We start from the raw sequence: 27571 nt of genomic DNA, 5'->3' as shown, positions 1-27571 counted from the left end.
ACCTTTTATCACCTTTAGGGACCCAACGAACGGATGTGGAAACCCCAAAATGGTAACCATAGGTCTATATTTATTTTTAGTCTGACTCTGAAGCATTATTGATGAAGTCTCTGGAAAATATAAACAAATTTCTACCAAAGAAAAAGTAAAATGGGAAGTAAGAAAAATCATCCCATGATGTTACTGACAATTATCTACTTCTAATTTTTGGTGGCAATCTTTTCTAGCGGGTAAAAAAGGCACTTCTGGTCACTCTCCCCCAGCTACACCCGACTATATTTTAACACCTGAGCTTTCTATTTCTGGCCTTTACTTAATGACACAACACAAAGACAGATCCTTCAGGTATGGACTAGCTCAATACACAGCAACACAGAGCGATCTCAAAAACGAGAGACTGCACAAAAGCAGCACAATGCAGAATGACATGCTTAGCATGGACCATTTATGAAAATTTAAGAACACACACAAGTAATACTATATATATTATCCATAACACAGACATACAAACACATATATATGTATTATATATTATCATTATAAGTATTATAGTACCATTTACATATTACATTCTTTATTGTATTATAAATACATACTTCTTTTTTAATGAACTAGAGAGAAATACACCAAACTCACGATAGTAGCTGCCTCTGGGACAAAGGGAAGAACGGGATCGAGGGTGGTGAGTAAAGGGAAATTTTGCTTTATTTTATATTTTATTTTTAAGAAAAAAATGACTGGCAGTAAATACAACATGGGTGATTGCACGTAATTTTTTGTACTTTTCTGTATTTTTTTTCTCAAAATTGAAAAGAGGATCTTCCTTGACTAACTGAATATAAGGCAACATAATCATCAATTTTTCAGCATGGGCACATAACAAAAAAGGTTAGATTGCCTGCAGAGAACCAGGACAATAAACTCATCACACATGCATGCATGCACATACACACACACACACAGGTGCACACACACACACATATAACAGTGTCTATAATATATATATGAATATATATAAGGGAATATATAAAACGTGATACTTGGCAGTGTTGAGGAGTTGCTGAAAACACTGGTCTAAGACAGTTCACAAAAAAGATATATAAATAGCCTTTAAACTTATTAAAAGATGTTCAACTTCAATCATAAGAAAATGAAAATTAAAAAATCACTGAGATACCATTTCTCAACTATCAGGTTGGCAAAAATGGAAAGCCTGACAGCATTCAACTGGGAAGCTGTGGCAAAACAGGCACCTTCACACACTGGTGGGAGTGCAAAACGATACAATCACCACGAAGGTGAATTTGGAAAAACTCTACTGTATATACATTTACTCTCTGCCCCACCTATCTCACTGCCAGGAATTCATCCTGCGGATAGATTTCCAAAAGCATGAAACATATGCAAAATGTTATCATAATCTCTGCGGCATTATATATCACTGTAAAATACTGGAAGCAACTAAATTCCCATCTGTAGGAAATTGTATAAAGTTATACGCTATGCAGTTGACTAAAATGATGAGATCACTAAAAGATTTCTGTAAGTGAAAAAACTAAACTACAAAGAAGTATATTTAGTATTCTACTTCCTGTATAAAAAGAAACACAAAAAAATAGACCAGAAATTAATGGAAGTGGTTACCTATAGGGATGGATAGAAATACGGTGCCAACGAGTACGGATAAGAAGGAGATTTCTCAGAATATACCTATTTATATAGTTTGATTCTTAAATCTTGTAAATGTTTCACATATTTAAAAAACAAAATTAAATCAACAGGGATCAAAAAAGATGAATACGTAACAAAAAACTGAATACAAACAGAAAGAAATGAATCTAACTTTGTAGCCAGTTCATAACTTCACAGAAAATTAATCCCAGTACATTTGAACAGTACTGAACTGTACACCCTTAGTGGGATATATTCTAAGAACAAAAAGACTCCAAAGAAATCATGAACTTCACTTAATGGGTTTGTAATTAGAAATGACAGTGGTATAGTAACTCTGGAACTATTTTTGTATTATAGGATTGGCCAAATGAGGTCATATACTGATGCTGCCGGGAACCATACTTCTCCCTAGAGGAGAAAGGAAATACAAATGTGGACTGGGAAAAGGCGAGAAAGTTCGGTTGAACTGGAACTATCAGTAAGAACACTTGGTTTTAAATATATAAATATTTATTTCCCAGTTTTGTCTACCGTAAGCGCCTAGAAGCAATAAATACACCTAGCGTCTAAATCTTGGTTTCTAAATACCATTCCCCACTAAAGGAATCAGGGCTCCTGAGAGAAATGAGTGATTCCAGGTTTGGAGAAAAAAACTATAAAAGTGGCCTGAAACATCTCATAGAGCCACAAAGCAAGGACGTATTCAAAGACTACTGGGGAAATGTCAAAAGGATATAGGAGCCACACCGGCCAAATTTGGGGCAAACTGAACATCAAAAATAATAATGGTGAGGGGCCAGCCTGGTGGCGCAAGCAGTTAAGTGCACGCACTCCGCTGCAGCGGCCCGGGGTTCGCCAGTTCAGATCCTGGGTGCACACCGACGCACCGCTTGTTAAGCCATGCAGTGGCGGCGTCCCATATAAAGTAGAGGAAGATGGGCACAGATGTTAGCCCAGGGCCAGTCTTCCTCAGCAAAAAAGAAGAGGATTGGCATCAGATGTTAGCTTAGGGCTGGTCTTCCTCATACACACACACACACACACACACACACACACACACACACACACACACGAAAAATAATAATAATAATAATGGTGAAACAAGCCAGAAAGAGAAAGACAAACACTGCATGATTTTCACTCATATGTGGAAGATAAACCAACACACGGACAGATAGAACTGTTTGGTGGTTACCAGGGGCAAGGGGGGTGGGGGCGTGGGCACAAGGGGTGGAGGGATGCATTTATATGGTGACTGACAAACAATAATGTACAACAAAAATTTCACAATTAAAAAAAAGAAAAAAATTTCACAATAAAAAAATAATAATAATGATGCCAATGAATTATAATGCACTAGATAAAAAAGAAAGATCCATGAATCCATAGTGATACTCAAAAATAATAAGGAGAGGTGGAGGATTGGAACACTTCTTTCTAGAAGAATGCCAACTAATAAATGTAGAAGAAATAACAGAATTAGAAAAATAGTAATTTTTCAATTGCCAATATAATAATTTATTCAGATAAAATTCAACACTGCATGCTAAAAACATTAAACGAAAATGTGTTGGGGAAGCAGTCTTCACATACTCACAAACTAACATCTCACTGACCACTGATTAATTACAAAAGGAAAAAGGCACCTTTATAACAGAAAAATCTGGTAAACACTTCAACCAAGTGATTAAACTGAATACCACCAAAAGAAGGGGTAAATAGATATTACGTGCTTTCTGACGTGAAATAATGGAGTGGATCTAATATCATCTCCATAGCATGCTTGCCAAAAATGTTTACTCTGAATCTAAAAATGAGGAAACCATCAGCAAATCCAGATTGGAGGACAATCTATGAAATAACTAGCCTAAATATCAATGCCAAAAAGCCAAAAGAGGGAAGGAAAAAAAAAAAGGTCAGGAGAGTGGGCTGTTCCAGATTAAAGGAGCCTAGAAACATAAAAATTAAATGCAACGAGTGATCCTTGACTAGCTCCTGAATCTAGTCTGGGGGGTTTGGGGTTTTCAACTACTTCAAAAGCCATTATTAAAATAATGAGGAAAATTTTAATATGGACACTATATTAGACAATATTATTAAATCAATATTAAAATTTATTATATATAATAATGATATTGTAATTATACAGGAGAATGTCCTTGTTCATAGGACATACACACTGAAGTACTCAGAGATAAAAATAAGTGCCCTGGGGCCAGCCTGGTGGCGTAGTGGTTAAGTTCGCACACTCCGCTTCGGCAGCCCGGGGCTCAAGGGTTCAGATTCCAGGCACAGACCTACGCACCACTTACCAAGCCATGCTGTGGTGGCGTCCCACATACAAATAGAGGAAGATAGGCACAGCTGTTAGCTCAGGGCTAACCTTCCTCAGCAAAAAGAGGAATACTGGCAATAGATGTTAGCTCAGGGGCCAATCTTCCTCACCAAAAAATAAAATAAAATAAAAATAATGTCCTGATACCTGCAACTTATTTTCAAAAAGTTCAGCGGAAAAAAAGTATACACATACACACATACACACACTCAAAAAGAGCAAATATGGCATAATGTGAATAGGTGAAGGGAATGTGGGTGTTCACTACACTCATCTTTAAACTTTTCTATAGGTCTGAAATTTCTCAAAATAAAAAGTTGAGGAAACAGAAAAAAAGAAACCCACCAGTTCTGTAGTCCTGGCTCTGCTGCTTACTGGCTATGAGACTAGCTTACTAACTTAACCTCTGTGCTTACTCACCTGTAAAATGAAGATAACACTAGCACTTATTCATAGGTTGTTGGGAAAATTAAATAAAATGATATGTATAGAGTGCTTAGCACGATGGCCTGGTATATATGTCAAGTCCCCAATAATGTTTACTATGATCATCACCATCATCATCATCATATAATCTCCATCCAAACTCTTACAGCTCAAATGTCATAAAATTGTAAGTTAGAACTCCTGAAGACTTCATCAAGACTTCCATCCACCCCTTGTGCTAAGACTGAAGTAAAAGCCGACGACAGTGGCTCCTCAAGAAACTAATCAATGCCAAAAAGGGACTTCCCAAGTCCCAAGGGGATCCTAAATAAATCCTCAAGAACATGTTTTACTTACTTCTTTATTTAAAAATAACAATAATAAAAGCAAATTCATAAAGCAATTCAGTTCTAGCTCCTGAAATGAGCTAGAGGAAGGAGAATAAGTATATAAGAGAAAGTCAATTACTAGAAAATCTCTCTCACATCCGCCCAAAGGGATATGTAACAGGATGTTGGACATACTGTTCAAAAAAATTTAGAAGTAAAAATGTCTAACGACAGGGGACTGGATAAAATGTGGTACATTCACACCACTCAAATATTACATAGCCATTAAAATTAATAATTAGATCTATATGTACCAGTGCAGAACTCAAAAACTTTAAAAGGTACTTGCAGAATAATAGATATATTATAAAGCCATTTATGTAAATTTTAAAAACACACAAAGCAACTTTATATTGTTCACACATAGCACAAATGCAGTACAAGTATAAAAATATGCTCAGGAAGGATATATGCCAACCTCTCGATGGCGGTTTCCTTTGGGGAAAGAGGGAGGGGATGGGACTGCCACGGGAACAAACGGGACCACAACTTCCTCAGTGATGTTTTATTTCTTGAAAAAGAAAAGCCATCTGAAGAAGCTCTTAAAAAGTATTTTTCTCATTAAGAAATCAACAGAAGGGAAAGGAAAAAGGCAGGGAACCAGGTCAGAATGAGTGGAACCAGGATCAAGCAGTGGATGGCTTAGGAACTTGTTAAGCCCTCATGGTCTGCTGCAACTCACCCTCGGGGGTCTCTCAGAAGAGAAGAAATGCCCACCATCACGTCCCTCCAGCTGACTTGGGAAGCTCCCACTCTCACGCCCTGAACCCCAAAAGCAGGCTTGAATCACGTGTGATCTGCGGGCCAGGCCTCACCCCAGGGCAGCAGGCCGGCCTTCAAACTCTCAACGAGGGGAACCAGTCGTCCAAGTGTGGTTTCACCATTTCCTACCTGGCAAACACTCGCAGGATTCTTTTTCACTTCCAACTTACCTAACGGAAAGTGTGAAGTCTCCAGGGTTACTTTTACTGGGCCTGGCCAAAAAACTGCCATCAACTCCTCTTGTCAACAGCAGGTTTTCTGCCTCCACGCCAGTGATGTTGGGATGAAACCATCTTGAGAGAGAGAGAAAGAGAGAGAGCAATGAAAACAGATGACTGTCAGCACTACTTTCCACACCCTCACAGCTAAAATGCCCATGAGTGAGTAAGAACAATACAAATCAAGACCTCCCCTGCCCCTCTCCCTCTTCTCCTTGGTCACCTCCCCTCCATGCCTTCCTCTTGGCAGGGGCCTGGGATCCTGGGAGCACAGTAGGTGGGGCTGGAGGCACGGTCCGTGGGACTGGGGCTAGGGGTATGGGTATTAAACCATTGCACCTGGTGGGGCCAGGCCCAAAAAGACAGTCCATATGGTTAGAAAATTGAGCACATGAAGTCGGACAGAGCAAATAAGTAAGTAAATAAATAAATAAACTACTTAATAAATAAGTAAGCATATTGAGGATAATGGGAGCCAGGTTTCTCACTGTTGATGAGGGAAATACAAGTATGGAAAGGGAGAATCCAGAATAAACCCTGTGGTGTTAGACTGAAACTGGAGGTATCAATGCAAACTCTAGTTTTGAATATACACATGGAGACAGATATATAGAGAAATATAGACGTACATTTCTGTGTATGTGTGTATAAGTATACATGCACACATACATATACATCTTCTCACGCCCTCTTCTGAAAGGGCCTGGAAGCAACGACACCCCAGCAGCAATCAGCATACCCAGCACCCTTATTTTGGTTTCTAAATACTGTTCTCCAATAAAAGGAACTGTTCTCCTTGGACAGCTGATTCCAGGGCTGGGGCAGTAACAGTAAGATGAGCTTGGAACATCTTATTGTGTCACAATACAAAAGAGCTCTCATGAGAACATGTCAAAAGGATCCAGGAGCCAGCTTAAAGGGCCTCCTCCTGGCCAAATTAGGGACAATTTGTACCTCAAAATAAACAATGATAGTAACGGATTTTCAATTACATTGAAAAAAAATAGGAAACCAAGAGTCCATACAGATATTAATTTTTAAAAACAGAAGTTCCTCAAAAAATTAAACACAGAATTACCATATGATCCAGAAATTCCCCTTCTGAGTATATACCAAAAAAACTGAAAGTAGGGACTCAAACAGATATGTGCACATCCATGTTCATAGCAGTATTATCCACAATAGCCAAAAAAAGGTGGAAGCAACCCAAGTGTCCATCAACGATAAATGGATAAACAAAATGTGATTACATACATCAGTGGAACATTATTGATCCTTAAAAAGGAAGGAAATTCTAGGGCTGGCCCAGTGGTGTAGAGGTTGAGTTCGCATGCTCTGCTTTGATGGCCCAGGGTTTGGATCCTGGGCACGGACCTACACACTGCTCATCGAGCCATGCTGAGGCGGTGTCCCACACAGAGCAACTAGAAGGATGTACAACTGACATGCAACTATCTACTTGGGCTTTGGGGAGAAAAAAGAAAAAAGGAGGAAGATTGGCAACAGATGTTAGCTCAGGGCCAATCTTCGTCAAAAAAAAAAAAAAACAGGGAAGGAAGGAAATTCCGACATATGCTACAACATGGATGAATCTTGAAGACACTATGCTAAGTGAAATACACGAGTCACAAACGGACAAATACTATATGATTCTACTTATATGAGGTACCTAGAGTAGTCAAATTTAAAAAAGACAGAAAATAGAATGGTGGGTGACGGGCTGAGGGGAGGAGGCAATGGGGAGTTATTGTTTAATGGGTACAGAGTTTCAGTTGGGAAGATGAAGATAGTCTGGAGATGGATGGTGGTGATGGTTGCACAACAATATGAATGTACTTAATGCCACAGAATTGTACACTTAAAAATTGGGGCCGGCCCCGTGGCTTAGCGGTTAAGTGCGCACGCTCTGCTGCTGGCGGCCCAGGTTCGGATCCCGGGCACGCACCGACACGCTGCTTCTCCGGCCATGCTGAGGCCGCGTCCCACATACAGCAACTAAAAGGATGTGCAGCTATGACATACAACTATCTACTGGGGCTTTGGGGGAAAAAATAAATAAATAAAATTATTTAAAAAAATTGTTTAAATGATTAAGTTTTATGTTATATATATTTAACCACAATTAAAAAAAAATACATGGGGGCCAGCCTGGTGGCGTAGTGGTTAAGTTCACATGTTCCACTTCAGCAGCCCGGGGTTTGTAGCTTCGAATCCCGGTGCGGTCCTATGCGCCGCTCATCAAGCCATGCTGTGGTGGCATCCCGTATACAAAACAGAGGAAGATGGGCACAGATGTTAGCTCAGGGCCAATCTTCCTGAGCAAAAAGAGGAGGACTGGCAATGGATGTTAGTTCAGGGCTGATCTTCCTCACCATAAATAAATAAATAAATAAATAAATAAATAAATAAATACCTGGGGAGAAAAGGAAAGCTCATTACAGTAGAATCACAAAGAATCACATATAATAAATATAGAGGGAATAATAAAATTTGAAAATCACCATTTGGTAACCACCATATTAATAGTTCAGGCAAGAATCATCAACGGATGGTGATGGATAAAAACTGGACTGTTGGTGGTAAACAATGCAGTCTATACAGAAACTGAAACATACACAATGTTATAGTGACCTCAATAAAATAATTTTTTAAAAAAATGAATCGTCAATGGATGCAAAAACTAGGGGGTGAACTTTTCAGGAGGGACAGGATATTTATAGCAACTCAAAGTACCTCCCCACAAAATGCTTATTAATTACTTGTTAATTAACAAGTAAAAATTACTGATGAACTTCACCGTGAAGAATTTGACAGATACTATCTTAACGAACTGATAACAGTTAACATCACCAGCTATGGGTTAAACTGACATCACGTCCCTCCTGACATCATGCACCGAGAAGAACATACTGTCATTTCTGTGATATTCCTGCCAAAAATACATTACCTAATCTAATTGCGAGGAGCATCAGACAAACCCAAAATGAGTGACATTCTACAAACTAACTGGCACGTACTCTTCAAAAATGTCAAAACCATGAAAGAAGGGGGTGGAGGGAATCAAAGAACTTTCCAGATTACAGGCCAGTAACAGTAACAAGACACAAGTAACACAATGCATGATTCTTTCTGGACCGTATCAGGAACCAGAGGGAAAGGAGGCAAAGGGAAAAGAAGGGTTTTTGTTGTTGTTTGTTTTGTCTTTTGCTATAAAGGACATTACAGAAACAATTTGAAAGGGGGGTAGGAATTTGATGATAGTACTGTTGTAACGTAAATTTCCTGATTTTGATGAGGGTACTGTGATTATGTGTGTGATTGTCCTTGTTTTTAGTAAATACACACTGAAGTATTTTGGGATTATAAGACATCATGTCTGCAACTTACTCTCAAACAGTTCAGAATAAAATTATATATACTGTGTGTGTGTGTATGTATATATATAGAAAGAGAGAGAGAAAAAAGGCAAATGTGATACAATGTTAATGGATAAATCTGGGTGAAAAGTAAACAGAAGTTCTTTGTACTATTCTTGCAACATTTGTGTAAATTTGAAATTATTTCAAAATAAAAAGTTTTGGAAAACACACAAAAAACGAAGTCCACCATGGATGGCATCCACTTCACCCTCTCTAGTATCCAGCAAAATTTCCCTCATGGATCCCAAATGTCAACAAGATTGGTGGTAAGAAGAGTAATTTCCAAAGTCAAATTATCGTGGACCTTTATAGGCTAATTCAATCCTCCCAGGAACTTAAGTCAATATTAAATGTAGAGTTCTGGTACTGACAATAAAATGAACTTTTAAGAGACTTCTCAACAAATATTGGCCCCCAACTAAAGTGTTTTACAACAGTGAAGAAGACAGAGATGCAAGGACGAAGAGCTGTCATAACCTGTGCATTAAGGACAGAGACAGCTGCACAGCGTTACAGTTAGGGCTCTGACCACACAGACCTAGATGCACATCTGAGCTCTACCACTTACTAACTCTGTGACCCACGCAAGTTCTTTCTACCTCGGATTCCTCAAAATGGAAATGCTAATTGTTAGGTTCATTTTAAGAATAAACTGGGAATCCAGGGGGGTGGAGGATGGGCAAAATAGGTGAAGGGGATTTACAGATACAAACTTCCAGTTATAAAATAAATAAGTCACAGGGATATAACATACAGCATAGGGAATACAGTCAATAATATTGTAATAAATTTGTATGATGACAGATGGTTACTCGACTTGTGGTGATCATTTCATAATGTACATGTCAAATCACTATGTTGTACAACTGAAATTAATATAATATTGTATGTCAATTATATTTCAATTGAAAAAAAGGAATAAACTAAAAATCCATACAATGGAATATTATTCAGCCATTAAAAGGAAGTATTAATAAATGCTACAATTTGGATGAACCTTGAAAATATTATGCTAAATGAAAGAAGCCAGACACAAGAGGTCACATGTTGTATGATTCCATTGATGTGAAGTGTCCAGAATAAGCAAGCCCATAGAGATTAGGGCTTGCTCAGAGAAGGGGGATAGCTAATGGGTACAGGGCTTCTTTTCAAGGTGATAAAAATGTCCTAAAATTGTAGTGATCACTGCAGTATGTGAACATACTAAAAACCACTGAACTGTATACTCTAAAAGGGTGAATTATATGGTATGCGAACTATATCTCATTAAAGCTGTTTTTTTAAACAAAGAATAAACTGGGAAAATAAAGAAGAAGGCTTACTAAATTCATTCACTCAACAAACACTTACTGAGCACCTATCACAGACAAGGTATCTAGGCACTGAAGACACAGTAGCTAACAGAACGTCCCTGCCCTCAAGAAGCTTTCTTTATAACGGAGGAGACAGAAAAGAAAGAAAGAAAAGTAAATAAAATGTCAGATGGTAATAAATGCTACAAAGAGGAATAAGGCAGGGTGAAGAGAACAGGAAGTGTGGAGAGAATGGGGTGGATGCTACTTACATGGGCTGGTTGGGGAGGGCCTTAGTGATAACGTAGCATTTGATCAGACCTTCCCGAACAGATTTAATCAGGAAGAAGTGAGGCAGAAACATGCACACACGCAGTCACGTGTCACTTAATGACGGGGATACATACTGAGAAACGCGTCGCTAGGCAATTTCGTTGTTGTGCGAACATCGTAAGTACACTCACGCAAACCTAGACAGTACAGCCTACTACACACTTAGGCTCTATGGTACTAAGCTCATGGGACCACCGTCATATATGCGGTCTGTTGTTGAGTGAAGCGTGGTTATGCAGTGCATGCCCGGAGAGGAGAGAAGCACAGCAGGCAAGGGGAAGAGCAAGATCCAGGTCACAGGGGCGGACTGCATTTGACACGCTTAAGTACACAGGAGGCCACCGGCGTTGCAGCTGAACCGCTAGAGGATAGAGGAGTAGGAGATGAGGCCAGTGAGGTAATGACAAGTCAGATGATGCAGGGCCTTGGAGGACACCGTAAACACTTCAGCCTTTATTTTTTTGGAAATGGGAAAGGACTGGAGTGTTTTAGGCAGAGAAGCAACATGATCTGACATATTTAAAAATCATCTTTCAAGCTACTGTGCAAAGATAGAAGCACACAGGTCAGTTAAGAAAGGTACTGCGATAATCCAGGCAAAAAATGATGGTGCCAAGGACTGAGGTGGCAGCAGCAGGAGAGTGATCAACAGTCCAACTCAGAGTGTTTTAAGGGTAGCCAACGGGATTTCCTAGTGGATTGCATATGGGACGGGAAAGAAGGAAAGGAGGAAGAATGACTCCTAGGTTTGGGGCCTAGCCAACTGGAAGGTTGGAGGTACCACGTACAGAGATGCAAAAAGGGTGGAGAGAGGAAAATCAAGTGTTGGATTTGGTACGTGTTAAATCTGAGATGCTTTGTCATCCTAGTGTCTGGTACATACTCTGCACTAAATGTTAGATATTATTATTGAAAATCATAATAATAAATGTAGGATTGTTCTGACAAGAAATAATCAGAAAAAACAAGAATCCAGATGTAGTCTATCAACATTCCTGTTGTTTCCAACAGGAAACAACAGGAATTAAAAATAAAAATTTATTTTATTTTTAATTTTTCCTATAGCATCTTACTAGAGTTTTGAGGGAAATCTAATCATCATTCTGATTGTCCTAGAGAAAAATCACAAGGCTCAGATCAAAGGGAAAAAATACTAGTTTGCTTTTTACTTCCTCTGAGAGCTCGTCAGAAGATCAAGACAGAATTTCGCCCAGGGAAAACTCAACCTCACTTCATTAGATACCTATCATTCCAGCATCCCATACTTTTGCATTCAGTATGATTATTGAAACTATTCATTTTCTTTTAAATCTTGTCCACAGGTTCTTTGATCTATGGTTCCCATCTGGATCCCCATAGCCCTAGGGAATCAAAAGGTAGTGATAGACGGCTTCCAGTTATTTATAACTTGTCAAAAAGTATAATGAAATCTTACATTAATGCTCAATTTGTCTACCCACATAAGCTAATTAAAATGTCAAATCTTTTTGCTTTTGGCTGCAAAACAATTAAGTTACTTGGTGTGGTAGTCTGAAGCTGAGTGGCACATATTCCTTAGAGGAAGAAACAAAAATGGGAAAACTAATCATCATTTAATAAACACAGGCTTGGAAACAAATTTTTTCAGAACATTGGATTTATGGTTTTTAAAAAAAAAAAAAAAAAAAAGAAGGGGCCGGCCCTGTGGCATAGTGGTTAAGTGCTCGCGCTCCGCTGTTGGCGGGCCAGGTTCAGATCCCGGGTGCACACTGATGCACCGCTTGTCAGGCCATGCTGTGGCGGCACCCCATATAAAGTAGAGGAAGATGGGCATGGATGTTAGTCCAGGGCCAGTCTTCCTCAGCAAAAAAGAGGAGGACTGGCGTTGATGTTAGCTCAGGACTGATCTTCCTCAATCAATCAATCAATAAATAAATAAGGAATAGTAACAGCACTGAGTCATAGGGTTATTGAGAGGATAAAATGAGTTAATATTTACAAAGTGTAGGGCCAGCCTGGTGGCGCAAGCGGTTAAGTGCGCATGCTCCACTGCGGTGGCCTGGGGTTCGCCGGTTCAGATCCTGGGCACGCACCGACGCACTGCTTGTCGAGCCATGCTGTGGCAGCGTCCCATATAAAGTAGAGAAAGATGGGCACGGATGTTAGCTCAGGGCCAGTCTTCCTCAGAAAAAAGAGGAGGATTGGTATCAGATGTTAGCCCGCTGATCTTCCTCACAAAAAAAAAATATATATATATTTACAAAGTGTCTAGAACAGTGCCTGGATTTCACAGGAGCCAAGAACAACAGTGACTGCCTAAATCCACATCTCCCCACAGATCCTTCAAAAACAATACAGAATGGAAATAATAATAACAACAAATAAAAATACACAAAAACCACTCCCTCAACGTGCGTAGAAGATAGAAAAGGCCCAAACTTCCAAATTGCCTGTAAGTTCAGAAAGAAAACATACTAAATCTCAGTGAGGGATCTCATCCTCCTACTGCAAGCCTTTGTGCCAAGCAAAGGCTTTCTGAGAAAAACTACATGGCAGAGAGATCTAGTGGCAGAGGAGTTAGTGGAAGGCCTAAAACTGCTCTAAAACCACCTCCAGAAAAACAAAATCCACCTGGAGTGTGAAAAATACTGAAAAAGTTTTCTGGTAGATCAGAGCCCTGTTTATAGGGAAGGAGCGTCAGGCCGGCCCCGTGGCTTAGCGGTTAAGTGCGTGTGCTCTGCTGCTGGCGGCCCGGGTTCGGATCCCGGGCGCGCACCGACGCACCGCTTCTCTGGCCATGCTGAGGCCACGTCCCACATACAGCAACTAGAAGGATGTGCAGCTATGACATACACATATGACATAGCCCCTATCTACTGGGGCTTTGGGGGGAAAAATAAATAAATAATCTTATTATAGGGAAGGAGCATGATTCCAGGGGCAGTGTTAAAAATGCATGCTCTCTGGGAAAGAAAAAGGCCAACAAGAGAGAGGCTCCATTTGGCAATTAGGTGACAAAAGGAAGGGAAGAAGGGAGAAATTTAGGGTTCCGCAAAACAAAAAAAAAAAATCAGGGGATAAATAAACTCTCCCCCATCACACAAATACATACACAAATCCACTAAAAATCCTAGACTTTTCTACACTGACAGACGATGCCATTGAACTAGGAATCTGTAAAACATTTAGGATCCACAAAATGAACAGGAAAAAAAGTGAATGTCTATACAAAGATTGTACACTACAAAAAAAAAAAGAAAAGAAGAGTCACACATCTCAGCTGTTGAAAACTAGCCCCAGATAAACAACCATGAAGAAAGATGACACTCCCATCTTAATTAAATATACTTGAACAAGCATTTTGGGATATGAAAAAAACATTCCAAATAAGAAATTTAAAAGTTAACAGAAATGGACAAAAAGCAGGAAGAAGTAAAAAAGGAGTTGACTGAACTCAGGAAAAGGAAGAAAAAAAATAAAATCATGTAAGAAATGAAGACTAAATTATAAAGTGCCCAAGGGAGATAGGCTCAAATGAAAATTTAATAAGTAGCATTGAAGAAAGGCAGGAAAAGAACCAAGAGAATAAAAATATAATGAAGAAAGAAGTAAAAAGGATCTGAGAGAAAGTGGTTAATATCAAAAACAGGCAAAGAAGAAACAACATACATATAATTGGAAAATTAGAAAAACAAAACAATGGAACAGAACTAATATTTGAAACTAAATTGACAAAACAAATAAACTGAGATGAGAACCTACATACTGCAAGGGCCCACTAGGTCCTTGGGAAAATTAACACAGAACAATCACCCTGACACATATTCTAATGAAACTATTAGGCTTCAAAGACAAAGGAAAAAAGAATTCTCAATGCCTCCAGGAAAAACAATTAAATAACTTACTAGAGGAAACAAAATAGATTAGCATCAGACTTTTCAAAGCCAACATACAAAGCAAGTTGACAAATGGAACAGCATTTTTTAAAAACTCAATCAAAGAAAGTGTAAACCAAGAATTTTACATCCAGCCAAGTTATCCTTCAACTATCAAAGCTAGAGAAAAACAGGTTTCAACATACAAGAACTAAGGGAATGCTGTACTTATCAGTCTTTTCTGATCAATCTACTAGAGGGTAAGCTTCATGTAACTAAATGGTAAGAAATATCCACAAAATAACTGATGGTGAGCATTTAAGAATATATAAATGAATGTGTAAGACTAAAACAAAGATGGGAAAGAGGGCAGAAAACTAACGTACAACAGTTATATATTGTGACAAAGTAGAAATATTGCAACTAGAAAATGGGAAAAGGGGAAGGAAAATAGAAAAAAATTCGTTGTATAGGCAATAGGCAAAAGATGGTGTTAAAGGATAATGAAAAAAATCTGATGAGCCAGATAATAAAAGTTAAATAAGAAAACAGAGGGCTAAGGACATTCAAAAAGGTGTAAGCACAAAGGTGACCACTAGAACAAAAACACAAACTTTCCCAAATACCCCTGAAAAAGCTGTTTTCAACAAAAAAGTACAGAAGATACATCTTGTGAGAAACAATGCAAAGAAAACACAATACATATAATTATAAAATATTATGATAGAGTTGATACCAAACCTATCAGTCATAAATATGAATCAGTTTGTTATCTATTAAAAGAGACTGACCATCCATAGTGAAGATACAACACTTACAAATATTTATGTACCAAACAGCACAGCAACCACCTTTATGAAGCAAAAACTACAGGCTATTCAAGGAAACATAGATAAAAACACACTAACAATAGGAGACTTGAATACACCACATTCAATACCAGATAGATCAAGTGGACAAAAAAATAGGTAAGGGGATACAAAATCTAAACAACATAAATAATAGCGTAGATCTTATGAGCATATATTGAACTCCACACCTTGATGACACAGAATAGACATTTTTCTCAAGTGTCCAGAGCATCTCCATAAAAATTGATCATATATATTAGGTCACAAAGAGAACAGTAACCTCCATAAAGTAGAAATATTACACAATACAATACTACAATGCAATGAAATTGAACTCCACTAACAAAACCAAAAAACAGAAAAGTCCTTCCACCTGAAAATTTTAAAAATTTCCATTAAACAACTCTTGGGTAAAAAGGGAAATACAGGGCCGGCCCATGGTGTAGCGGTTAAGTGCGCACGCTCCACTGCTGGTGGCCCAGGTTCGGATCCCCGGGCACGTACCGATGCACCGCTTGTCAGGCCGTGCTGTGGCGGCGTCCCATACAAAATAGAGGAAGATGGGCACAGATGTTAGCCCAGGGCCAGTCTTCCTCAGAAAAAAGAGGAGGATAGGCATGTATATTAGCTCAGTGCTGATCTTCCTCACAAAAAAGGGGGGAAATACAAACTTAAATTACACAATTTGTAAGAAATAATGTCCATGAAAACACTACATATCAGCATCTATGTGATACATCTAACGGAGTCATCAGAGGAAAATTCACTACACCAAACACTAACAGTAATAAAAAATATAAAAGAATAAAAATAAAGTCCCAGCTCAAAAAAAGTACTAGAAAAAGGACAAAGGATAGCTCAAGAAAGGAAATATATTTTATAAAGATAAAAGCAAAATCAAAGAAAAAATAGTAGATCCAATTAATAAATAAAAATTCTGCTTATTTAAATTAACAGAATAGACAAACCACTAGTAAACTTGATCAGGGAGAAAAACAAGAGAAATCACAAATACACAAAATAAGATACGACAAGGGGGAAATAACCATCGAAACAGAAGAAATTTTAAAAAATAAGAGACTATTTTGCAGACTGCTGTACAAATAAATTAGAAAATCTAGGTGAAATGGATAATTTTCCAGGGAAATACCGACTACCAAAATTGATTCCACTGGAAAGAAAACTTAGGAAAATCAATTTCTATAGAAAAATAGAGAAAGAAATTAAAAAACTATTTCACAGAAAAGCATCAGGCCCAGATGACTTTAAAACGGAATTCTACCAAACTTTCAAAGACCAGATAATCCCAATGCTCTATAAATTATCCAGAGAATCAAAAAGAAAGGAAAACTTACTACTTCCTTTCATGAAGCAAATATAACACTTCTACCAGATAAAGACAGCTACTTCCATGATACGGAAGGCAGACACACTATTCCTAATTCTCATAAGATTCTAATTATTTTAAACTTAGAATGATGGTTATATTGTAGTATTTCAAAAACACCCTTAAACCCACAATTATTGGGTTAATGAAATGAACGAAAAGAAAATAATTTTTGTCTCCCCTCTATGGAAGGTGAAGTGTTGCTCTCTCCCAGTGTCCTCCATCACTAGTCTTCACTAAATGAACTACTGCAGGCTCAGCAGTTACTGCATTTTTAAATACCGGTCATCCTGCCTGGCCCGCCACGATCTATCTGTGGACCTGTTCCCTTACTGTCACCATCGTCAACTCTTACTTCTGGGTTTTTGTTTTTGTTTTGTTTTGTTTTGTTTGTGAGGAACACTGGCCCTGAGCTAACATCTGTTGCCAATTCTCCTCTTTTTGCTGAGGAAGACTGACCCTGGGCTAACATCCGTGCCCATCTTCCTCTACTTTATATGTGGGACGCCGCCACAGCATGGCTTGATAAGTGGTGTGCAGGTCCGCACCAGGGATCCAAACCCGTGAACCCCAGGCCACCGGAGCACGTGAACTTAACCACTACGCCACTGGGCGGGCCCCTTCTTTCTATTTTAAAAGTAGGTTCTAAGAGAATTTCTCAGGTCTGTCCTCTTCCTCACCACTGTGATGGCAGCCTCAAGTGCACTATGTACACTTCTATCAAGATCTTTTTATTGCTTATCCTGTTTTTCATTCCCATTTGATCTTTCCTTATCTCAGCTAGCTACTTCAGGCTGCTCCAATTTTTTACAGAATCAACGTCCTTTTGGATCTTGTTGAGAAGACAAATATAAACTTTCTAAAATCTTTTTAATTCATTTATTATAATAGCACAGGTGGGCACCAAATTCAAAGAAAAAGCCCAGGCTTCCCTCAGACTCCCAGTTGCGCTCGTCAGAACTACAGTTACCAGTTTCCTAATCTTTAAGAACTGTCTCATGCATATACATATATATACTTACCTACGTGTGCATGCGTGCAAACACACAACTCCCTCCATGCCTGCCTGTGTAACACACACACACACACAGACGGAATTCTCTGGATCTACACCCCAATATTTTCAATTACGAAAATGTGAAGATCTTTCTATATCAGAATATAAATATTCTCTTAAGTGGCTATACAATATTGCATTGTAAGAATGTACCATCCATAATTTAATCCCTATTGTAGGACATTTATATTATTCCTAGGTTTTCATTACAAATAATGCAGCAGAACACATCCTTTACAATCATCTTTACACGTTTTTACAAGTATATCTATACATTAAATTTTCAGAAATAAAATTGCTTTGTCAAGAGATTTTTTTAACTCTGATGAATTTGCCAAACTGTACTCAAAAGAAGGTACCAGTTTCGACTCCCATAAATGTAAAAAGCCCCTGCTTCCTCTCACTTTTGCCAACACTACATATATTACCAAACTTTTTCATCTTGGTCTATCTGATTTACGGAAAACGGTACCTAGTTTGCATTTCTATGTGAGACTGAGCACTTTTTCAAGTTTTCAGACCACTTTTTTTCCTTTTCGTTGAGTTATCAGTTTGTCCTTGTTCATTTTCTACCGGATTTTTTTTCTTACTCATTTATAGGAGCTCCTGTATAACCAGAAAGTGATTCTTTATTATGTGTGTGGCAAATATTTGTCTTGGCTTTTTTCTCTTTTTACTCTGTGGTATTTTTTTCCCCACAGAAATTCATCTTGGGCATGGTTAAATTTATCAGATTTTTCCTTTATGGCTTCTGGGTTTCTTGCTATGCCTAGAAAAACAATTCACAGCACTGTTGTGAGATGGAAATAAATTAATACATATAAAATGCCTAGCACAGAATCAGCCCTTAGAGTTTCACCTTTGGAACTAGGAATTTAGTTTTTAGTAAGCATAAAATACTTAGAATAAAGTGACAGAATTTAACAGGACCCTGCAAGGTGTGTTCCCTACTTCACTATCCTGTTCTGGTGACCTCTCTGTTTTCCTCGTGTGCCCTACGCGGCCTTTGCACGTGCTTCTCGCCACCACAGTCAGATCTTGCCCCATCCCACTCTCTCAATGCACCATGTGCTCCCCCTGGGTGATACCAACAGTCTCCTCATACGTTTCCACAACGGCCAGCTTATAGGCTAGAGCAGCAGCTTCGTGAGGGTAAAGAAGCTGTCTGTTTCTTCACCAATGTGGACCCCCAGCCCCCAGCAAAGGGGCTAACACATTACTCGTTAATAAATACGTGTGGCGAGAAGAGAAGAGGGAGAGCAGGCGTGGGGTGAGCCCGTCACTGCTCTCTCCCACGGCCACAGTCCCTATCCCACCTAGGTGGTGTCACAAAGACAACTCCTGCACGGTCAGAAAGAGGCACAGACTCTCTTCAAACTGGCCAGCTCTTTATTTGGGGGGGCAAGGCGGGGCGGGAGTGCAGGTGGGGAGATGATTATTTCTATTACTCAGTCGATTCTTACCCGATTTGGGGTGCTGAGGAGGATATTTTCCCCTATCTGTATGCTACTGCATTTCCAAAGTGAAGGTCTAGGGCACCTGTGCACAAGCCAAAAACTTGCCCCAAAGCCTCCTCATGTATTTGGAAACATCAAATTTTGATATTTTAACTAAGCTAACATCAGCGGGGAGAATTTTTGGTTGGTCTCTTTCTCTTTGTCTCTGTTACCAGACTGGTACCCTTACAGCACTTCACCCAGTGTTGTTCTGTCCCCCTCACTTGTAAACATGCAGGTGTTGGTAACCATAATAACAAACATAGATTTAAAAAAGAAAACAGCTGCTCAGAGTTCTTTCTACACTACAACCAGCTAAAGTAGACTACACTGCACAGCCCTTTAAACAGACCCCATTTAAAGCAACGAAATTTTATATATAAACTGATACAACTGGAAAGTTCTATCATACTGGATGGTAGAAGAAAAGAACCAAAGTCATAAACACCTCTACAAAGTTTAGAAACCATTCTACCAGGCTTTTGGTAGAATATCAACTGTTTGGCTTTAAGCTTTGTTTAATTTATGACTCAGAAGAAAATATAATTTTTTTTCTATTAAGTGCATTTAAAAGAATCACACCTATATTCTGAATTTGTTTCTCCCTTCAATAAAGCCAATAAGGGCCGGCCCCGTGGCTTAGTGGTTAAGTGAGTGCGCTCCACTGCTGGCGACCCGGGTTTGGATCCCGGGCTCGCACCGACGCGCTGCTTCTCTGGCCATGCTGAGGCCGCATCCCACATACAGCAACTAGAAGGATGTGCAGCTATGACACACAACTATCTACTGGGGCTTTGGGGGGAAAAATAAATAAATAAAATCTTTTAAAAAATAAATAAATAAATAAATAAAGCCAATAAGCATAAATACTTTAAAGAAATACATGTATTTTTATTTACTAATGTGAGTTGCATTTTTCTAAACATTAAATAAGGCCAGCTATCACAGCAAGAAAAAAACATAAAATACTACATTACGCTTTCCTTCCTAATTATTTGGATTGAAAAAAGTTGAGGATAAGGCACAGTTTTATGTTTTCACAATTTGCAATTTAATTTGTAAAGAAATATTTCAAAGTGCATAAAAAACATTTCAGCATCTATTAAAAAAAAGAAGCTACTCCTGTACAGAGCTGAAGGATAGCTTTAAACATTTCTGATCTGCAGTTAGCAAGCATCATGGTAAAGACTGGATAAGGCAAGAATTAGCAATGGATGCTAAACCCAGAGAGAAATTGTGGGAGGACCAGGATATCTGCATGGTCTTAAACTGTCTCCCCGTCAACTGCTTATTAGTTTAAAAGGAGAAAATAGTAATCATACAACGGAGAAACTGGACAAACTCTTGACCACGTGGTCACTGAGGATGATTAACATGATCAGCGAACATCATGTACCTCCATACATGATACCCAAGAACACACAATATCACCTATGCAGTACTCTGCCTGAAAGTGCTAAATCTAATAATGATGAAACATCAGACAAATCCAAAATGAGAAATCTGTTTTAAAAGGGGAAGGGAGGAGGTGTATTCTCCAAAAAAATCACTATCATAAAAAACAAAGAAAGGCTGTAGAAATATTCCAGATTAAGGAGACCTAACAACTAAATATAACTGGATTCTGTAGGGGAGGGGGAAAAAGTTATATACAGGACATTATTGGGTCAACTGGCACAGCTGGACTACAACAGATGAGACACAAGTATTGTTATCAATGGTAAAATTGCTCAAGTTAAGAATTAATGAGGATAACCTTATTCTTAGAAAATATATACTGAAGTATTAAGGGGTAGAGGGCTATGGTATACGTAACTACCCTCAAAATGTTCAGGAGAAACATTATAAAATATTATATGTGTATGTACACACACACAGAATGTTAAAGTAAATGGGATAAAATGCTGACATTGGTAAATCTGGGTAAATGGTATTCTATTTATATTGGTATTTTTGGTGCTATTCTTATTCTTGTAACTTTTCTCTAAGTTTGAAACCTAACTCCAAATAAAAAGGCAAAAATTGTTTATATTGAATACAAATTTCTGATAAATCCATTTGCTGAAGTCACCAGCATGACTTCCACCATCAGTAAGTTATGCATCCTTAACCCTGAAGCTGACTGTAGTAGGTACTAAAAAGAGATGGCAGGACAAAGAAAGTAAATAAGACAGAGATGGGCCTGGCCCAGTCGCGTAGCGGCTAAAGCTCCACACACTCTGCTTCAGCGGCCTGGGTTCGCAGGTTCAGATCCCAGGAGTGGACATACTCCACTCATCAGCCATGCTGTGGCGGCATCCCACATACAACACAGAGGAAGGCTGGCACAGATGTTAGCTCAGGGACAATCTTCCTCAAGCAAAAAAAAAGGAGGACTGGCAACAAATGTTAGCTCAGGGCAAATCTTCCTCATCAAAAAAAGAAATAAATAAAATAAATAAGCCAGATGAGAATTTACATCAAAGAGAGAGTACGGAGACAACGAGGAGACAGATTTATATTTTTACTACTACTAATATTTTCTATTTAAATAAAAACATAAATTATAACATAAAAAAGATTTCTCCATTTTTTTTTTTGTGAGGAGATCAGCCCTGCGCTAACATCTGCCAATCCTCCTCTTTTTGCTGAGGAAGACTGGCCCTGGGCTAACATCCGTGCCCATCTTCCTCCACTTTATACGGGACGCCGCCACAGCATGGCTTGCCCAGCGGTGCGTCAGTGCGCGCCCGGGATCCGAAGCAGTGACCCCGGGGCCACCACAGCGGAGCAGGCACACTTAACCGCTTGCACCACCAAGCCGGCCCCAATTTCTCCATGTTTATATCACTACAAACACATTTTTTTCAGCAATTATGAACTAGCTCTGATAGCAAGGAAAAAATAATTTCTTGGCTATTATATATTACAGCTGGTTAAAATTACAGCCACATTTACTGATTGCTTGACAGGTAGCAGTGTGCAAAGTGGACTCCAGAAATCTAACTTTTAACCATTACATTCTGCTATTTATTTCTAAAAATTTCTAAGGCAGGACTCTGAATCCAGAATGGTCTTCTATTATAACCCTGTGTTCTCACCTTTGCATATTTTATAGAAATAACACTTACAGAGACTACCCTGCTGATGCCCAGGGACACTATAAAAGTGACCGCTGCTGCTGAAGGTGAGGCTAGGAACCATCACCGACACCCATCAGGTAGACTGGCAACAGGAGATAAGGCAGGTGGTGGCCTCTTTACCCTTTTATTAAATAAATTATATTATTCCACTTACAACTTATAATTATACCTATCATATTATTAAGAGTGAACAGAGGAGAGTGATGTTTACAGAGGAATCTTAGTAACCGGCATTTAGCACAAAGGCTGGACAGTAGAGTAAGGGCTTAATAAACAGTTATCACTGTTGTTGTCATCATTATTACTGGTGGAAGATATGCAGAATCGATTCTTCTCCTGCATAATTATGTCAGTTTCACATAAGCCACTTCGACATATGTATCATTTATGTTACCGTGCCTTTCCATAAACTTGCCTTCATGTCTCAGGGGTTGTCCCTACATTATTTCAAATAGCATATAATTAGAAATTGAAAGGTCCGTAACCCATTGACTTGAGCTTTGATATACTGTAAACTCTCCTTCCTTAGCTGTTTTTTCCAAAAAGCATTTGTAATTACCAAAAACTCTTTCCCAATTATATGTTTAATATTTGTGTTCAATCACTGACATTTTGTGATTTGCAGCATGCTTATCACTAATAAGGAGTTCATTCAACCCCTGAGATCTCAGTGAGGGAGAGTAAAGAAGACTGGAGTTAAGAGAATTAATATTATATTACAGAGCTGGCCTCGAGGATCATAAACACGTGTAATATTACGGACTGAGGCCACACATCTCTAAGCTCTGCCCCCATCTCCCACCTAGTGCGATTTCAAACAGTAAAGGTTATTCTACCAAAAAAAAAAAAAAAGAATGTAAGTGCATCTGTATTACCTAAAAGGAGGGGAAAAACGCAAATTAGTATGACTCCACTTGGGTTTATCAACAAGGCGATTAATATAGTGGGTCTAGACAGGATGAGAGGAAACAGATCAATTTCCAGTCCTCCTCGTATAGACACAGTAGGCACCTAATGAATGACCTTGACTGAATGAATTTCAGGGGGTAAAGAAAAAACAGGTAGGATAAAAGACACTGAGAGGAGGGACGTGGAGAAAAAGTCACAGGTGGAGAGGAGAAGGAGAAAGAGCGTCCTCCTCTTGCTCATTCTAACACCTGCAAACCTGCCAGCCCCTGACAACCCCTTCTAACCAGCCATCCTCTGGCATTGTCTATTATTTATTAAGCATCTCAGGTCATAACATGGCCCAGGTGACTACCACCCCTCTCACAGAAAGAACTGAAAACACACACACACAACACCAACACTTGTGAAAAAGAGCCTCAAATCAACGTCTAAAACACACGAGCCCTGTGCTGAGCGGGCTTGCAGAAATGAAAGCGAATCCCTGCAAGAGTTTATAAACCCAACTATCTGCTGGGAAATCACACCAGAAATCTAAATCCCTCATTAGTGAATGCAGATTCTGCAAAGGCTTAGCTTTCCGAGGCTAGGAACTTATTTATGCCAAGTGAGTTTAAAAAAAAAAATGCTGATGAACCAAAAAAGAAAATACAATGATGCTGAATATTTTGTTTTATCTGTGCATCCCCCTCCCCCAGTGATGTGGGGAAACAGTCAAGCAGGCCAATAATTTCAGGAACTTATTCTCAAGGCTGCTATGCTAAGAAGGGAGTTTAAACTAGAAATTCAAAATCTAATTTCAGTTTTTTGCCTAAATATAAAGTGATGCTGGGTAAAACTTTCTTACCCACTGCTCCAGAAAAATCATTATCTTTGTCCTTGGGGAGAAAGTTTATAGTTTGGTACCTTCTGCAGATTACAAGAATATTCCTCTTTTCTAATTAAATTTTAATATTCTAGAGGAAAAGGATAACTCATGGAGAAGGGGCGATCAACAGGGACACGTATTCTAAGTAACAGAGGCTAGAAAAAAGTTAAGGCAGCTTTTTAATGGTAGTGGATAGCTACATCTTTATAAATTACTATCTTCTCGCGGAGTTTTATTGGTCAGCCTCTCTGCTTTGATGACAAGGCAATAAAAGGAAACTGTCTCCAAAAGTTTTTCCACAAATGGCTTCTACCCTAGTTCAAAGCCTTTCTCGCTTGTCTGCTCTCCCCGAGTCCACTCGTGCCTCCTACCATCCTTCCTTCACAGCAGCCAGAGGGATATTTTTAAATAGATCAGCTCATGCTGCTCCCCTGATCACATCCTTCTATGGTTTTGCATTGCTCTTAAAATACAATCCAAACTCCTCTGCGTGGTCCACATGACACTGAGGACCTTAAAAATCCCTGTGTGGTCAAATCCCCACCTATGTCCCCAGTCTCACAGCTCCTCCACATGCTCCCTTCTGTTCTTCGAGCAGTCCAAGAACTTCCCTGCCTCAGCACTTTCACACTTGCTGTTTCCTAAAACCTGGAACACCCAATGCCTAGCACACTGCCCGACACTTAGCAATCCCACAATAAATAGTTCTGGAATGAATGGATCAATATTTCACGAGAGTGCGTCAACGGGATGATGGAGACTTGGATCTGTAGCCTAGTATCTTTAAAATAAACATATTGCATGTGTGGATATATGTATGTGTGTACAGAAAGACATACATACAATGTGTATGTATGTGTACATCAGTAAACAAGTATATAGGTATTCTAAACAGTATGTTCTATACTGATAAATTTCAACTTCAATTTGGCATTACCTTCATCAAACTCATTTGAAGCTGGTGTACAAGTCTGTCTCTCTCTAAATTCAATGTTCCTTGCAGACATGAATTGTACCTTTCATATTTCAGGGTTGCCAAGGACTATCACACATACAAGTTTGTTAAATGCTCACAACCCTCCAAAACTCAGTAAGGAACTGGGCTGCATTTTAGGGTGTTTGACTCCATTTCAGGGGTCCCAAACCCTTGGTTGCAGCCCACAACTCCCACAGAGCCTGCCAAACATCAGTATTTGCCTTGCCTTCCCGTAAAAAGGTCAGCACTGGACGGCAAGCGCTGTCTGTGTTCCCCAAGGGGAAAGAGGACCAAGCACAGGGTCCTCTATTGCTCTGGAGCTGCCTAACCAAGTACACCGGGGCCCACTAGTAACAACGCAAACACGGGCTGGCTCTGCTTTTCCAGGATCTTGTGCGATTCTGTAACAGTCTCCACGCTGACCATGCAAGAAAGGTAAGTCATCTTAGCAGTGGCCCCTGCATTTGAGCAGCTCTGGCCAAAAACCTGAGCTTACATTGGGACATAACACTAATAAGGGCATCCCAGTTTCAACTGGAAAGACATAGAACTGTTCTTTTTCAGCAAGGCAAGTTTATTTACTCCCACAGGAGATAAACAAACATGGCCACCCAGGACAGCCTGGGACAAAATGTACTTGACCTGGAATAGATAAACCAAAAGCCTAGAGCCTGAGAGCAAGCTAAATTTTCTGCTCCTCTCAGCTCAAGTCATCGCGCATTATCTTTCAGAGGAAGGAAAGCCAATGTAAAGGATGTACCATATGCTGAAGGAAGACTTGGAGATATAGCCAGTTCTGTCAGCTGAACAAGGCACAGCAGGGCAGACAAGCAACCTCAAAATCTAACTTCAGTACTACCACCGCTAAATTACCCGGGGGAAGTCACTTAACTGCTCACTGCCATCCTCTCCCTACCTATGATGTTGACAGGTATCCGTACACTGCATACACTGACATTTTAACTACTGAATGCATACAAACCTCAACTCTAAACACACGAATCAAAAAGAATTATTTTGATAATTAAGCACAACAAAATTCAGAATAATACTTGTCAGGCAGGAGTCAACTCATATAATCACTTCCTCAGAGACTTTTCCTAAACCTCTTATCAAAACTAACCACATTCTCCCCATTGCTGGTTTTTTTTCCCCTGCCAGCAGTTATTATTACCTGAAATTGTCATATTTATTCATGTGCTTGCCTACTCTCTCTCTCTCTCAGCCATAAGAATAATAATCTTTGTCTATCTTACTGCTTTATCCTGCTTTATCAGTAACTACTTGTTGAATGAATTAATACTGATGTTAAAAATAATTTGAGGGGCCGGCCCGGTGGCGCAAGCAGTTAAGTGCGCGCGCTCCGCTGCGGCGGCCCGGGGTTCACCGGTTCGGATCCCGGGCGCACATGGACACACTGCTTGTAGAGGCATGCTGCGGCAGTGTCCCGTATAAAGCAGAGGAAGATGGGCTCGGATGTTAGCTCAGGGCCAGTCTTCCTCAGCAAAAAGAGGAGGATTGGCACTGGATGTTAGCTCAGGGCTGATCTTCCTCACAAAAAAATAAATAAATAAATAATTTGAAAAAGAAGAACGAAGTTGGAAGACTAACACTATCTGATTTCAAGACTTGTTGTAAAGCTACAATAGTCAAGACCACGTGGTATTGGCATAAGGAGAGACAAATCAATGGAAGAGAAGAGAGTCCAGAAATAGAGTCACATATAAATGGATAACTGATTTTCAACAAAGGTGCAAGTTCAGTAGAGAGGGACAGGCTTTTTAACAAACAGTGCTGGAACAAGTGGATATCCACATGCAAAAAAGACAACATGTATCCATACCTTATGCCATATACAAAAATTAACTGGAAATGGATCATAAACCTAAAACTATAAAACTTGGAGCAGACATTTGAGACCTTCGGTTAAGCAAAGATTTCTTAGAAATGATACCAAAAGCATGATCCATAAAAAAAAATTTCACCAAATTTTTGGATTTAATGGATTTGATCAAAATGAAAAGCCTCTTTTCTTCAAAAGAGATGGTTAAAAAAGTGAAAACACAAGCCACAGACTAAGAGAAAATATTTGCAATTCTGATAAAGGTCTTGTATCCACAAGAAAGAACTCTCAAATCTCAATAACAAGAAAACAAACAACTACATTAAAAAGGAGGAAAATATTTGATCAAATAGACATGTCACC

General features: G+C 39.2%; 1 protein-coding gene across 1 annotated transcript in view; it reads right to left on the bottom strand.

The window, feature by feature from the left end:
• Positions 1–27571, bottom strand: part of PTPN11 (protein tyrosine phosphatase non-receptor type 11) — an 89479-nt gene that overhangs the window by 59089 nt on the left and 2819 nt on the right. The window contains exon 2 of the mRNA XM_058531456.1: positions 5757–5879. Within this exon, the coding sequence (XP_058387439.1) occupies positions 5757–5879 (123 nt within the window). The remainder of the gene's footprint in view (positions 1–5756; positions 5880–27571) is intronic.

This window comes from Diceros bicornis, chromosome 35 (assembly GCF_020826845.1).
Source record: "Diceros bicornis minor isolate mBicDic1 chromosome 35, mDicBic1.mat.cur, whole genome shotgun sequence".
Classification (NCBI taxonomy): domain Eukaryota; kingdom Metazoa; phylum Chordata; class Mammalia; order Perissodactyla; family Rhinocerotidae; genus Diceros; species Diceros bicornis.
Note: the sequence above shows the minus strand (reverse complement) of the source record. Positions and strands in the feature narration are given on the sequence as shown.